The following is an 11,179-nucleotide window of genomic DNA, read 5'->3' as shown; positions in this document are numbered from 1 at the left end:
AGGCCGTTTTTTCAACCCTTTGAGGGCAGCCAATCAGGAGAATGTTGTCTTGGAGCCACTTATAGGAAGAGGAACTAAAATGTAATTCTGTCAGAGAGTAGATGAACCTTGAAGCAGAACCAAGGCTCACTATCAAATTAAAAATAATTATTTTGAATTGTGGCAAAAATATGGAAATTTGCTAATTTTAGCAGGGAAAGTTTAATATTTATACATGTATTAACACAGACTTTGCTACTCTCTTCAAAGTTGCTAAGAATCCAAATATGGAGTTGGAGATAAGCAAACTATGTCTCTTTTAAAGTAGCTGAGAGTGAAGTGTTGGGTTTGCTGATGGTTAGTAATTTGTGTTTGCAGGTACAGCGAGCTGTCTGGAAGAAAGACTGGCTCAACTTCATTTAGCCACATCACCTGAGCAGGAGTCACCTGAGTCAGACAATGAAGACCTGGACGATCAGAGCGACACTCAGACCTCTGAGAGTGAAAGAGTGTCTTTAAGCGCTTTTGAATTGTACATGAAAGGCATGGTGGGTAATATGTCTGTGAAGGTTCTCAGTCATCCAGGTCATCGTAGTCAAAGGAGCTTGCAAAGAAAAGCGTCTGGACTTCTTTAAGTTGCTTGAAGACGTTTCACCTCTCATCCGAGAAGCTTCTTCAGTTCTAATGTCAAATGGTGGAGAGTCCCAGATATAAACCTAGTGGGAGTGACCCCCCACAGAGGGACAAAAGGACCCCCTGATGATCCTCTAATCGCCTGAGCCAAGGTGGGAAACTGGGCGTGGGTCCCAATCCGCCAGAGTTTCGGGTGTGTTCATTGTGAAACCTGGCCCCACTTTATCATGCGAATTCCTGAGGTCAGATGGCCCAGGATGTGAGTGGGCGTTAAGGCAACTTAAAGAAGTCCAGACGCTTTTCTTTGCAAGCTCCTTTGACCATGGTGGGTAATGTAGTCTCTTAAGATTTAAGAAATTTAATAGAGTTCAAAGTGTGTCTTCTGTCCTATCTTGCTCCTCCTGCCAACGGGTGAGGGGGGATAGCTGCCCTTCCCTTAGCCTGGTTCTGCCAGATATTTCATCCTGTTAAAAGGAATTTTTTTTCCTTCCCACTGTCACCAAGTGCTTGCTCATAAAGGGGTCATTTGATTGTTGCTGTTCTCTCTCTATGGGTTTACCCTGTTGTAGGGTCTTAGTTTACAATACAAAGTGCCTTGAGGAGACTGTTGTTGAGATTTTATGCGATATTATATCTATAGCTATATTATATTAATAAAACTAACACATTTTCTTCTGTTAATAACAGTTGAAGATGTAATATCTTGTTTTTTTCTTCTGTTTGTCTTTCTTTATGGTGGAAGCAGACTCGAACTAAGAGTGATGGTGATATAAGGCCCAAACCAAAGTCCTGTAAGCTGGCAATAAAGCACAATATAAAGATTTTGCTTTCTCTGAACTTTCGATAATTTCTCACATAGATTTTCATTTCAGTCATCCGGCCAGTGATGAGTCAACAGACCATAAAGAAGACTGACCCAGTAGCCAAGTAAGTTACAAAATGCAGTGGTTAAAAAATGAAAAGGATTGCCACTTCTGTTTGAGATTCACACCTGAAATAATGTGGAATTATGATTCTAGAGGCTCCTGATAGGTTTCTTAATGATTTCTTTTCCATTAGAAGACTCATGTGCAGCACCTTAATGCTTCCAAATTCAAAATTCAAATTTTTATTTGTCACGTACACAGTCATACACAGTACGATATGTAGTGAAATGCTTGGACAACTGCTCGTGACCTAAAGAAAACAAAAAAGGAAAAGGCTATGAATAAGAAAGGAAATAAATATGAAAAATTAAAAAGGGTAAATTTAACTAGGAAGGAATAAAATATAAATTAAGGTTAAAAATGAAATAACTGTACAACACAAATTAGAATGAAGGGTAAATTTAACTGGGAAGAATAAGATAAAGATAAATATATAAATTAAAGTTGAAAATAAAATAACTGTACAACAAAATACACAATACACAATATAGATCTATATAAGAATGTATGAAGAAATCTAAATATAAATAAATATATACACAATAACAGCAGCTGTACAAGTATTAACCGGAAATGAAGAATATAGTGACCAGTGTTGTGCAAAACCAAAGTCCAGAAAGTCCAGTGTGTGTGTAAGAACCATATGTGTGGGTCAGTACTGTGTGGTGGTGTGATTGAGAGACCGTATCGCCTGCGGGAAGAAGCTCCTCCTCAGTCTCTCTGTGTTGGTCTTCAGGGAGCGGAATCGCTTTCCATACAGCACTTCAGTACTTCCTATAACTTGTGTTAGTGTAAGTTAGACAGTAATTATGCCAAATAAAGGACAGTAATTTTAATTGATTATCCTCATGTTGTATAACAGTTCTGTAACATTCTGTTTGTACTTCCTTAATACAGCAGCAGTCTGGAAGAATCACACCCATCAGGTTCACATTGATGTGATGGTTACATGTTTGCTCACTGGGTTTTCTTATATCTGCAGGTATTTCCAGTACAAGCAGCTCTGGGAGATGTTCAAACTTTCAGGAGAGAAGGACAGGAGGGCACTGCGCTCAGAGATTAAGGTAGAAAATATAACTTCAATAGGCAAGTGTTAGCACTCCTCACATAGATGTTCAATCATCTTTGTTTTCATACTTGTGGGATGAGACATAAAGTTATTACACCGTCGCTTTTCTCAGTAATAGAATGATCTGACTTATAAATTCCTGTTTTGTTTCATTGTCCTGGGCAGCAATGTTTATTGGAAGTACTTATGAGTGTATGTTTTTCTTTTCAGCAACGGCTCACATATCAGCCTCCACCAGTAAGTATTTCTCCAGATTTTTTTTTCTATTTCTCATTTGTCCTTTTTGTACACAAGTTGTGTGAATACAAACTTTGGATAATCTCTCTCAAAACATAAAATATATGGTATACCATACCATAAAATAAATTATGGTAAAAATAATAATAATAATAATAATAATAATAATACATTTTATTTAAAAATAGCGCCTTTCAAAGCACCCAAGGATACTGTACAACAAATAAAAACACAAAAACTGGAAATATACACAATAATAAGAATAACAGATAAAAGTTAAGAGCATACAGAGGTTTAAACATAAGCAATTTTAAACAGATGAGTTTTGAGGGTGGACTTAAAAAGAGGGAATGAACTACTATTACTGAGGTCAGGGGGTAAGAAATTCCAAAGTCGAGGTGCAGAACAACTAAAAGCCCCGCCCCCATTGTAATCAGATGAGCGGAAGGAACAGAGAGAGAAAGAGAAGATGAAGATCTGAGGCACCGGGATGGGAAGTTCATCTGTACTAAATCGGAGAGAGAGAATGAATAGCCTTAAATGTATAAAGGATTATTTTAAAATGGATGCGAAATTTAACCGGAGCCAGTGTAGCTACTTCAGGAGTGGGGAGATGTGGTGGGTAGAGAAAGTCCTAGTAATAATATGGGAGTTCTGGACACGTTGGAGCTTGTTAATGGATTTTTGTGTAAGGCCAAATAATAGTGAGTTACAGTAATCAATTCGCGAGATAACAAGATTATGGACGAGAATGGCAGTGGCATGAGGAGTGAGGAAAGGGCGGAGGCGATTGATGTTACGGAGTTGAAAATATGTTGCACGTGTGACATTATTGATATGTGAATTAAAGGACAATGTGCTATCAAGAATGACACCCAAGCTTTTCACAGAGGGAGAGATAGGGACCAGCGAATTATTGATAGTGAGAGAGAAATCGTTAATTCTGGATAGCAATCGTTTAGTGCCGACCATGAGAAGTTCTGATTTATTGCTGTTGAGTTTAAGGAAGTTGGAGGAGAACCAGGAATTGAGTTCAGCTAAGCAGAGGGTGAGGGAGGGTGGAGGAAGGGGTAGAATCGGGTTTGGTAGAGAGGTAAAGCTGGGTGTCATCAGCATAGCAGTGGAACCGAATGTTATATTTACGAAAAATGTGTCCGAGTGGAAGAAGCTAAATGATGAAAAGGAGGGGCCTGAGGACAGATCCCTGGGGCACCCCAGTAGATAGAGAAGGCTGAGAAGTGAAGGATTTTCATTGAATGAACTGAGTGCGGTCAGACAGGTATGATTTAAACCAGGCTAATGGAGTATGAGAGAGACCAATAGAAGCTAATCTGCTAAGAAGAATGGGATGAGAGATGGTGTCAAAGGCTGCACTCAGATCAAGGAGAATAAGGATGGAGAGGAGACCAGAATCAGCTTGCCATAAGAAGATTGTTTGTTATTTTTATAAGAGCAGTTTCGGTGCTATGCAGAGGACGGAAACCAGACTGGAACTGTTCGTAAAGGTTATTATCAGTTAGGTGTAGATGGACTTGTGAAGCAACTATTTTTTCAAGAATTTTTGAGAGGAATGAGTCCTATCTCCAATCTAGGAGATAGGACGAAAATTGTTAAAGTTGTTGGGATCTAGACCTGTTTTTTTCAGGATTGGGGTAATGGCGGCAACTTCGAAAGAAGCAGGAACAGTTCCAGTGGTGAGTGAAGAGTGAATAATAGCAGATATGAGGGGAAGGAGAGGGGGTAAACAGGCTTTGACAAGGACAGTGGGGATAGGATCAAGCTGGCAGGTAGAAGGCTTTGATTTGTGGATGAGCTCAGCAATATTAATTAAAGACGGAAGTTGAAAAACAGAGAGGAAGTGAGAAGGGGGTGGAATTAAGACAGAAGAGCTACATTGAGCATTAGGGACCAAGTCTAGGTGTATTTTTGGAATTTGGACGAGCTCATCAGCTGTATACTGATGGATCCCAGTGCAAAGTCGGAAGATCGATGACATAAAGATCCAGACCCACACAGACAGTGCATAGATCCTGAGAGGCCACATCACGGACAGGAAGAACCGGACAGAGACACCGGTGGGCCGTAGAGACAGGAACAGGACAGGAATCCGGTAGCGACAGAGGTAGCGATGAGTAGCGGCAGCAAGTCGCGCCAGCGTTCACTCAACCGGAAGGTTAAAATGTATCAGAGGAAAAATAAAAATAAATGAAAAACATGAAATGAGAAGGTGTGTTCAACCTTTTGACTGGTAGTGTACATCTATTTCATGGACGAATTTGTAAGAAATGCAAATATGTCCCAAGTGCAATGACCTGCAGCTCTTTATTTCAGATTTTGTCTGAAACAAGAGTTTATTGTTTTATCTCCGTCCTTTAAAGTCTTAACCCTCTGTGGTTGGATCTTATCTTTGGATCTTTACACATTCTGCAAATATTTTCCAAGAACACAATGGGCAGCTGTTTATAGGAGAGTGTGGATGTTCTGAGAAGTGTTAAAGGGTAAATAAAGGTAGCACTGTGTTCAGAGTAAGATTTCTATTTGAATCTCTTTGACCACGTGTAACAAACACAACGGTCACTTGGCAAACAGAGCTAAATTTTCCTTTAACTTGATGTGTAAAGAACTGAGATCAAAAATCTACACAAAACGTCTCTCAACTGTTTAAGTGGCTTACATATCTGAGCCTGCTGTTGCATAGATCACAGTTGGAGACTCAGAACATCCGAAAGTGATCAGCTTTAGTGGTTAAACAGTTTATCCCTCGTCTTTGCAGCCTAAACCTCGGAGAGTTTACGTACCCAACACCTACATCGTGCCAACAGAGAAGAAACGGTCAGCACTTCGCTGGAAGATCAGGAATGATTTGGCCAGTGGTCTCCTTCCATACAAATGATTACACTCTGCATGTTGTTTTTACATATTTTTATTAAACTTTTGCTTTTTTTTTTATCATTGGAGTTATTTATTATTGACTTTCTTGTTACAAAAAATAAAAACAAAGAAAATGTGACTCACTTAACTCAGTTAATATGTTACAGGTCACTCTTTAAGGAAAGTCAGAGTAGGTTAGTTTAAACGGGTAGAGAGGCGTGTAACGTTCATCGTGCCAGAAACTTAACCTTTTCCAAAGTGAGGACGATGGCTTCATGTTTCAGCATGCTGTGGACATTCAGACCTGAGAGAGAAAATATGACAAACTGTGTGAGTTTTAAAGAAGAGATTTGTTACATATAACACTTAAAACCCTGAGCTTTTTAACAACTGTTTAATTAAACTGGCATGTTAGGGGTCCATAGACACAGTGCTGCAAAGACTTCAATGCATGAAATATTTTGCACAGAGAGGCATTTTTTGAAAAATGTATTGATAGCAATGTTGAATATTATTACAGGGTGGCTGGCCTCTCCCTTAGAGATAGGGTGAGAAGTTCGGCCATCCGGGAGGGGCTCAGAGTAGAGCAGCTGCTGCTCCACATCAAAAGGAGCCAGCTGAGGTGGTTCGGGCATCTGACAAGGATGCCCCCTGGGCGCCTCCTGGGTGAGGTGTTCCAGGCATGTCCCACCGGGAGGAGGCCCCGGGGCAGACCCAGGACACGCTGGAGAGATTATATCTCTCGGCTGGCCTGGGAACGCCTTGGTATTCCCCCGGATAAGCTGGAGGAGGTGGCTGGGGAGAGGGAGGTCTGGGCCTCTTTGCTTAGGCTGCTGCCCCTGCGACCCGGCCTCGGATAAAGCGGATGAAGATGGATGGATGGATGGATGGATGGATGGAGGAAAAAAAACTACATGTAAAATAATCCAAAGACATGCAGCTTGTGGGGATAGGTTAATTGGATAATCCAAATTGCCATTAGGTGTAAAATGGTAAATGGCCTGCATTTGTATAGCGCTTTTCTAGTCCCTAAGGACCCCAAAGCGCTTCACAGAGAAGCGGGGTACACCCTGGACAGGTCGCCATTCTGTCGCAGGGCTAACACAGAGAGACAGACAACCATTCACACTCACATTCACACACTGGTGATGGCAAGCTACATTGTAGCCACAGCTGCCCTGGGGCGCACTGACAGAAGCGAGGCTGCCGGACACTGGCGCCACCGGGCCCTCTGACTACCACCAGTAGGCAAACATGGGGTTAGTATCTTGCCCAAGGATATTTGGCATGCAGCCAGGAGGCAGCCTGGGATCGAACCACCAACCTTCTGATTAGTGGCTGACCTGCTCTGCCACCTGAGCTACAGCCACAGGTGTGAATGTGCGAGTGAATGTGAGTGCGAATGGTTGTCTGTCTCTCTGTGTTAGCCCTGCGACAGAATGGCGACCTGTCCAGGGTGTACCCCGCCTCTCGCCCTATGACAGCTGGGATAGGCTCCAGCGCCCCCCGCGACCCTGAAAAGGATAAGCAGAAGCGAATGGATGGATGTAAAATAATTACACCGTGATGCCTCTGCCTTTGTAAATAGAGGGACAGTAACTGCATGTTTATATGTAAGCGTGTAAAACCTGAAGATATACAAAATACTGTTAATCTGACTATCTGCCATTCTGCAATTCCCCTCATGTAAGCAATAACGTGGCGCACAGCTGATGTGAAAAAAGGCACATACCATAAACGTTGCGTGAAGAACTCTGTATTCCTCGTCCACACGTAAACGCAAAAAATTCGTTTTAAAAAATCTCAGTTTTCGGTGATTCGAAACGCCGTTTACGTGTGGAAGAAACAGCTGCGTTTTCAAAAATACCCGTGTAGGTGCGTTAGTAGTTTATTTTCTTACTACCTGCAGATTACTTGTATTTGCTTAATTGTTTACTAAATGTTTGAGGTGTGAAATAAACCGCAATTGAGCAAATATGGGTGTGTGTGGTTGGAGGATGTGTTAGTGCGCGCGTGTGTGTGTGCGCGTGAGGGGGGCGCGAACATTTTTCTGTAAAACAAAGGGGGGCCCTTCGAAAAAAGTTTGGGAACCACTGAATTAATCTGCTAAAACTGAGTTAAGAGAGACAAAAATCACTCAGTGTGAACTTACCGATTGCTGGAATGATGTTCACTGTCTTCAAGTTTGCCGTGGCCTGAAGGATGTTTTCAGAAAAGTCTTCACCTCTGAAAGCAACAACAACAACGTGAGCACTGAGCAACAGTGGGCGTCCAGTGGTGGAGATTCAAACAGATTTTAAAGTTGATCATTTTGAGTTCAAAGTTTATTCGCCACATGCAGTGGCAGGTTGCCCTGCAGTGGAATGAACCCGCCCCCTGACCTTACACATACAACACAGACATCACATGGGGATACAAGTCAGAGAACGGTTGCATTACAGAAAAAAACACTGAAATGTACACTACAGTGGGAAAGGTACAAGAGGAAAAAAAGAGACCTCTACTCATGCTGGGCTACAGGAGGACAGCATGAGAACAGGAAACAAAAAAACTCCTCTGCACAGAAAAGCACATAAATGTCCACAGTACAACATTATAGAGCACGTGACCAGTAACAGGGTTCGGTAGGGGATAAGGAGTTCTCCCAGGCAACACAGCAGCCATCCTGCCACTGCGCCGACTCTCCAGTGCGGGCCCAGACCCGCCTCGTGTTCCCAGGAGGCAACAAGCATCGAAGGCGTTGGAAGGGGACAGGGGATGTGTGAGTGCTTATCAGTGTAAGTGTATGTGTGTGCGTGTCCATAGTTCAGCTGAGACAGTGTCCTTCGCCCTATCAGGCTAAATAAACAGTCTGCTAGCCAATCCAGGTGGCCTTGCATGGGATGGGAAGGATAGTCATCACACAGTCGTTATCAGGAAGTTGTTGATTGGCTCCAGCCTTGGGCCTGAGCAGCTGGCGCCGTGGTGTCCATATGTTGAATATTGTTGATTTCTCCTTTATGCGAGCAGCTCCGAATTTCAAGCTATTCTTTAACACTCTGACACTGGTCTCTCGATCTCCCGTTGGAGAGCCGCGAGCCTCCCCATGATGGTATCAAACTTCTGTTCCGTGGTGTTGTCATTCTTTTGATTCTGAGACCCCACAACCCCACAACTTTCGCTCAAGGGTGTCATTTTGAGCAGGCCTCTCTCTGATGTATCCCATCATACGCTCAATGTTGTTATTTTGAGTCTTCACGGCAGCCGTAAGTGTCTCCAAGGTGTTAACCATGCTGCGTTCGTTGTGAGAGGTCGCGCCTCGTCCCATCGCTTCAATTCCAGCAGTCAGCCTTGGGGGGGTTTGAACAGCTGGTTCCGCTCTCTTATTTCTCTGATAAGTCAGGGCCAAGCCAGCTCCGATCAGCAAGAACCCTGTTATCATGGTTCCGAATAGGTAGGTATCTTCAGCGTCCTCGATCGACAGTCCCGCCAGGACTGTCAGGACATCGTGTATCTGGCAGGGAAAGTCCCTCCAGGGCACTCGGGCTCTCCCGAGCCCAGACTTCTCGTTGAGAAAAGGGTGTCAATAGCATTCAGAGACCAGTTGATCAAATCCATAATTCTCTTTTAGGTTTTAGAGAACGACAGTGAGAGATTGTTCGAGGGAAAGTAATACACACGAGACAAGACAAGGATACAAGAGGCTAAGCAAGGAAGATAAGGGTAAGGAGGAGAGGAGAAAAAGTGTGACCGCCTTCGCATTTGTACAGAAGTGCTGCTAAAGATACTCACACATCCACTATTAACACAGACTCTCCCCTGTGTCTGATGAGGTCAAGCAGGTACTGAGAGTCTGGTGTGGGGATGTTCAGGGAGTTCACAATGTGAAGATCATCCTTTGTCAGCTAGCAGTTCAAAAGGGGGGAAAGTATTCAGCTGTCAAGAAATATTACGGATACGTAATAATGTAGTTAAAGTCATCGTGTATCCTATTCTCACATTTGTTATGTGCTCTAATTATAGTGTCACAGATAAAGAAAGGATTTTCTTTCTTTCTTACAAGTTCGTCACTGTCACCAATCTGCTACAAACCAAATACTCTCAAGAAATGATATGAGAACATAAAGGGTGAAGAAATTCTCCATTTAAAACAAGTGGATTTATCTCCTCCCCTCTTTAAGCAAACTTTCTTCTAAGTGGCTAACCACTGCAAACAAAGGGTCTGAACAATAGGTGGGTGCGGCTTCTGTATTCACACGTGTGAGATATCTGTACGGGTTATCGTCTCTGTGACATCATAACAACAGCAATAAGCGCTTGAGATAAGTGGGTGACAAAAACAGCTGCTTGTGGACACCGTCATATGTTACTGCATGTTTTACAACTCTTATTACAGATGTTATGAGCCTCTAACATCACTAGCAGCTGTATTTGCTCTTCACATGAAACAAAGGGGTTTCTCTTACCTGAGCCATCTTGGAGCTCAGCGCCACTTTGAGTCCTTGCACTCGAACTTTCATGGGTAACATGTAGTAGTAACTGGTGGATCCTCTGGGTCCATGAGACACTCCACCTGAATGAAACACAGAACCAGTCAGACCATACTGGCCTCCAGCATGGGAATCCTTCCAGATCAACTCCACTGAAGGGTGATCATGTTTCTGGGAGTCATGACACAGAGATGAGCATACGCTGGACTATAAAACAGATGTTCATTCAACAGCAGACAGGGAAAAAATGAAAACAGAAGTTTTACAATAAGATCAAAAAGAGGCACCTCCTCTCCAAATGGGTGATCGGATGCTTCCATGCCGAGCTCGTCCACTTCCTTTCTGTTTCCAGGGATTCCAGCTGTACGGGTACAGGGATTTATTGTAGGGGCGGATCTAGAAGGGCGGCATGGGGTGGCCACCCTAAAATGATCTCTTGCCACCTATAGTACCACCCTAGTTTTGCATATGACATTGTTGTTTATTAAAATAAGAGCATTGACACTTTGAGCCATCTATATGGCTAACACTAAATATAAATTCTAAAACTGAATGTATTCCATTGTGTTACATCTCCCCCTTCCACCATTAAGAAATGGTTTAGCCCATAGCGCAGACCGGCTTTATTTCTTGCTTTCAGTAGCAACCAATGCCTATGATTGTGCCAGAGCACATTTTGAATCAACATCATGGGTATTTCAGACTTCACACAGGTGGTTGGTTGCTACACTCTGGAAATGGAAAGAAGGTGAGTCTCCTTAACCCTCTGTGGTCAAGGGACACATACATATATGTGTGTGTATATATATATATATATATATATATATATATATATGTATATATATATGTATATATATGTATGTATGTATATATATGTATGTATATATATGTATATATATGTATGTATATATATGTATATATATATGTATGTATGTATATGTGTATATATATATGTACATGGAAGCTCCTGTCAGGCATCATATCGGCTAAGATGA

The 11,179-nt window shown here is 42.4% G+C and overlaps 1 protein-coding gene and 1 pseudogene across 4 annotated transcripts in view; one reads left to right on the top strand and one right to left on the bottom strand.

Moving 5' to 3' along the window:
• Nucleotides 1–5,796, top strand: part of hyls1 (HYLS1 centriolar and ciliogenesis associated) — a 10,838-nt gene extending 5,042 nt beyond the window's left edge. For all 3 annotated transcript variants that reach the window (XM_085458141.1, XM_085458140.1, XM_085458142.1), the window contains 6 exons: nucleotides 358–527; nucleotides 1,358–1,403; nucleotides 1,485–1,539; nucleotides 2,521–2,602; nucleotides 2,818–2,844; nucleotides 5,618–5,796. In XM_085458141.1, coding sequence (XP_085314267.1) covers nucleotides 358–527; nucleotides 1,358–1,403; nucleotides 1,485–1,539; nucleotides 2,521–2,602; nucleotides 2,818–2,844; nucleotides 5,618–5,737 — 500 coding nt within the window. In that variant the 3' untranslated portion in view covers nucleotides 5,738–5,796. The remainder of the gene's footprint in view (nucleotides 1–357; nucleotides 528–1,357; nucleotides 1,404–1,484; nucleotides 1,540–2,520; nucleotides 2,603–2,817; nucleotides 2,845–5,617) is intronic.
• A 56-nt stretch (nucleotides 5,797–5,852) lies between these two features.
• On the bottom strand, nucleotides 5,853–10,504 carry LOC146706858 (large ribosomal subunit protein uL4m-like; annotated as a pseudogene). Its single transcript, XR_014921001.1, has 5 exons — nucleotides 10,472–10,504; nucleotides 10,161–10,355; nucleotides 9,487–9,590; nucleotides 7,868–7,941; nucleotides 5,853–6,019 (listed from the first exon to the last, which is right to left on the bottom strand). The product of XR_014921001.1 is annotated as a large ribosomal subunit protein uL4m-like (transcript).
• Nucleotides 10,505–11,179: the final 675 nt, after the last annotated feature.

Source organism: Copadichromis virginalis, linkage group LG6, assembly GCF_057382275.1.
Source record: "Copadichromis virginalis isolate Kocher_CV1m ecotype Utaka linkage group LG6, C_Virginalis_male_GT1.1, whole genome shotgun sequence".
Taxonomy (NCBI): domain Eukaryota; kingdom Metazoa; phylum Chordata; class Actinopteri; order Cichliformes; family Cichlidae; genus Copadichromis; species Copadichromis virginalis.
This window is presented reverse-complemented; position numbering and strand designations above follow the sequence as displayed.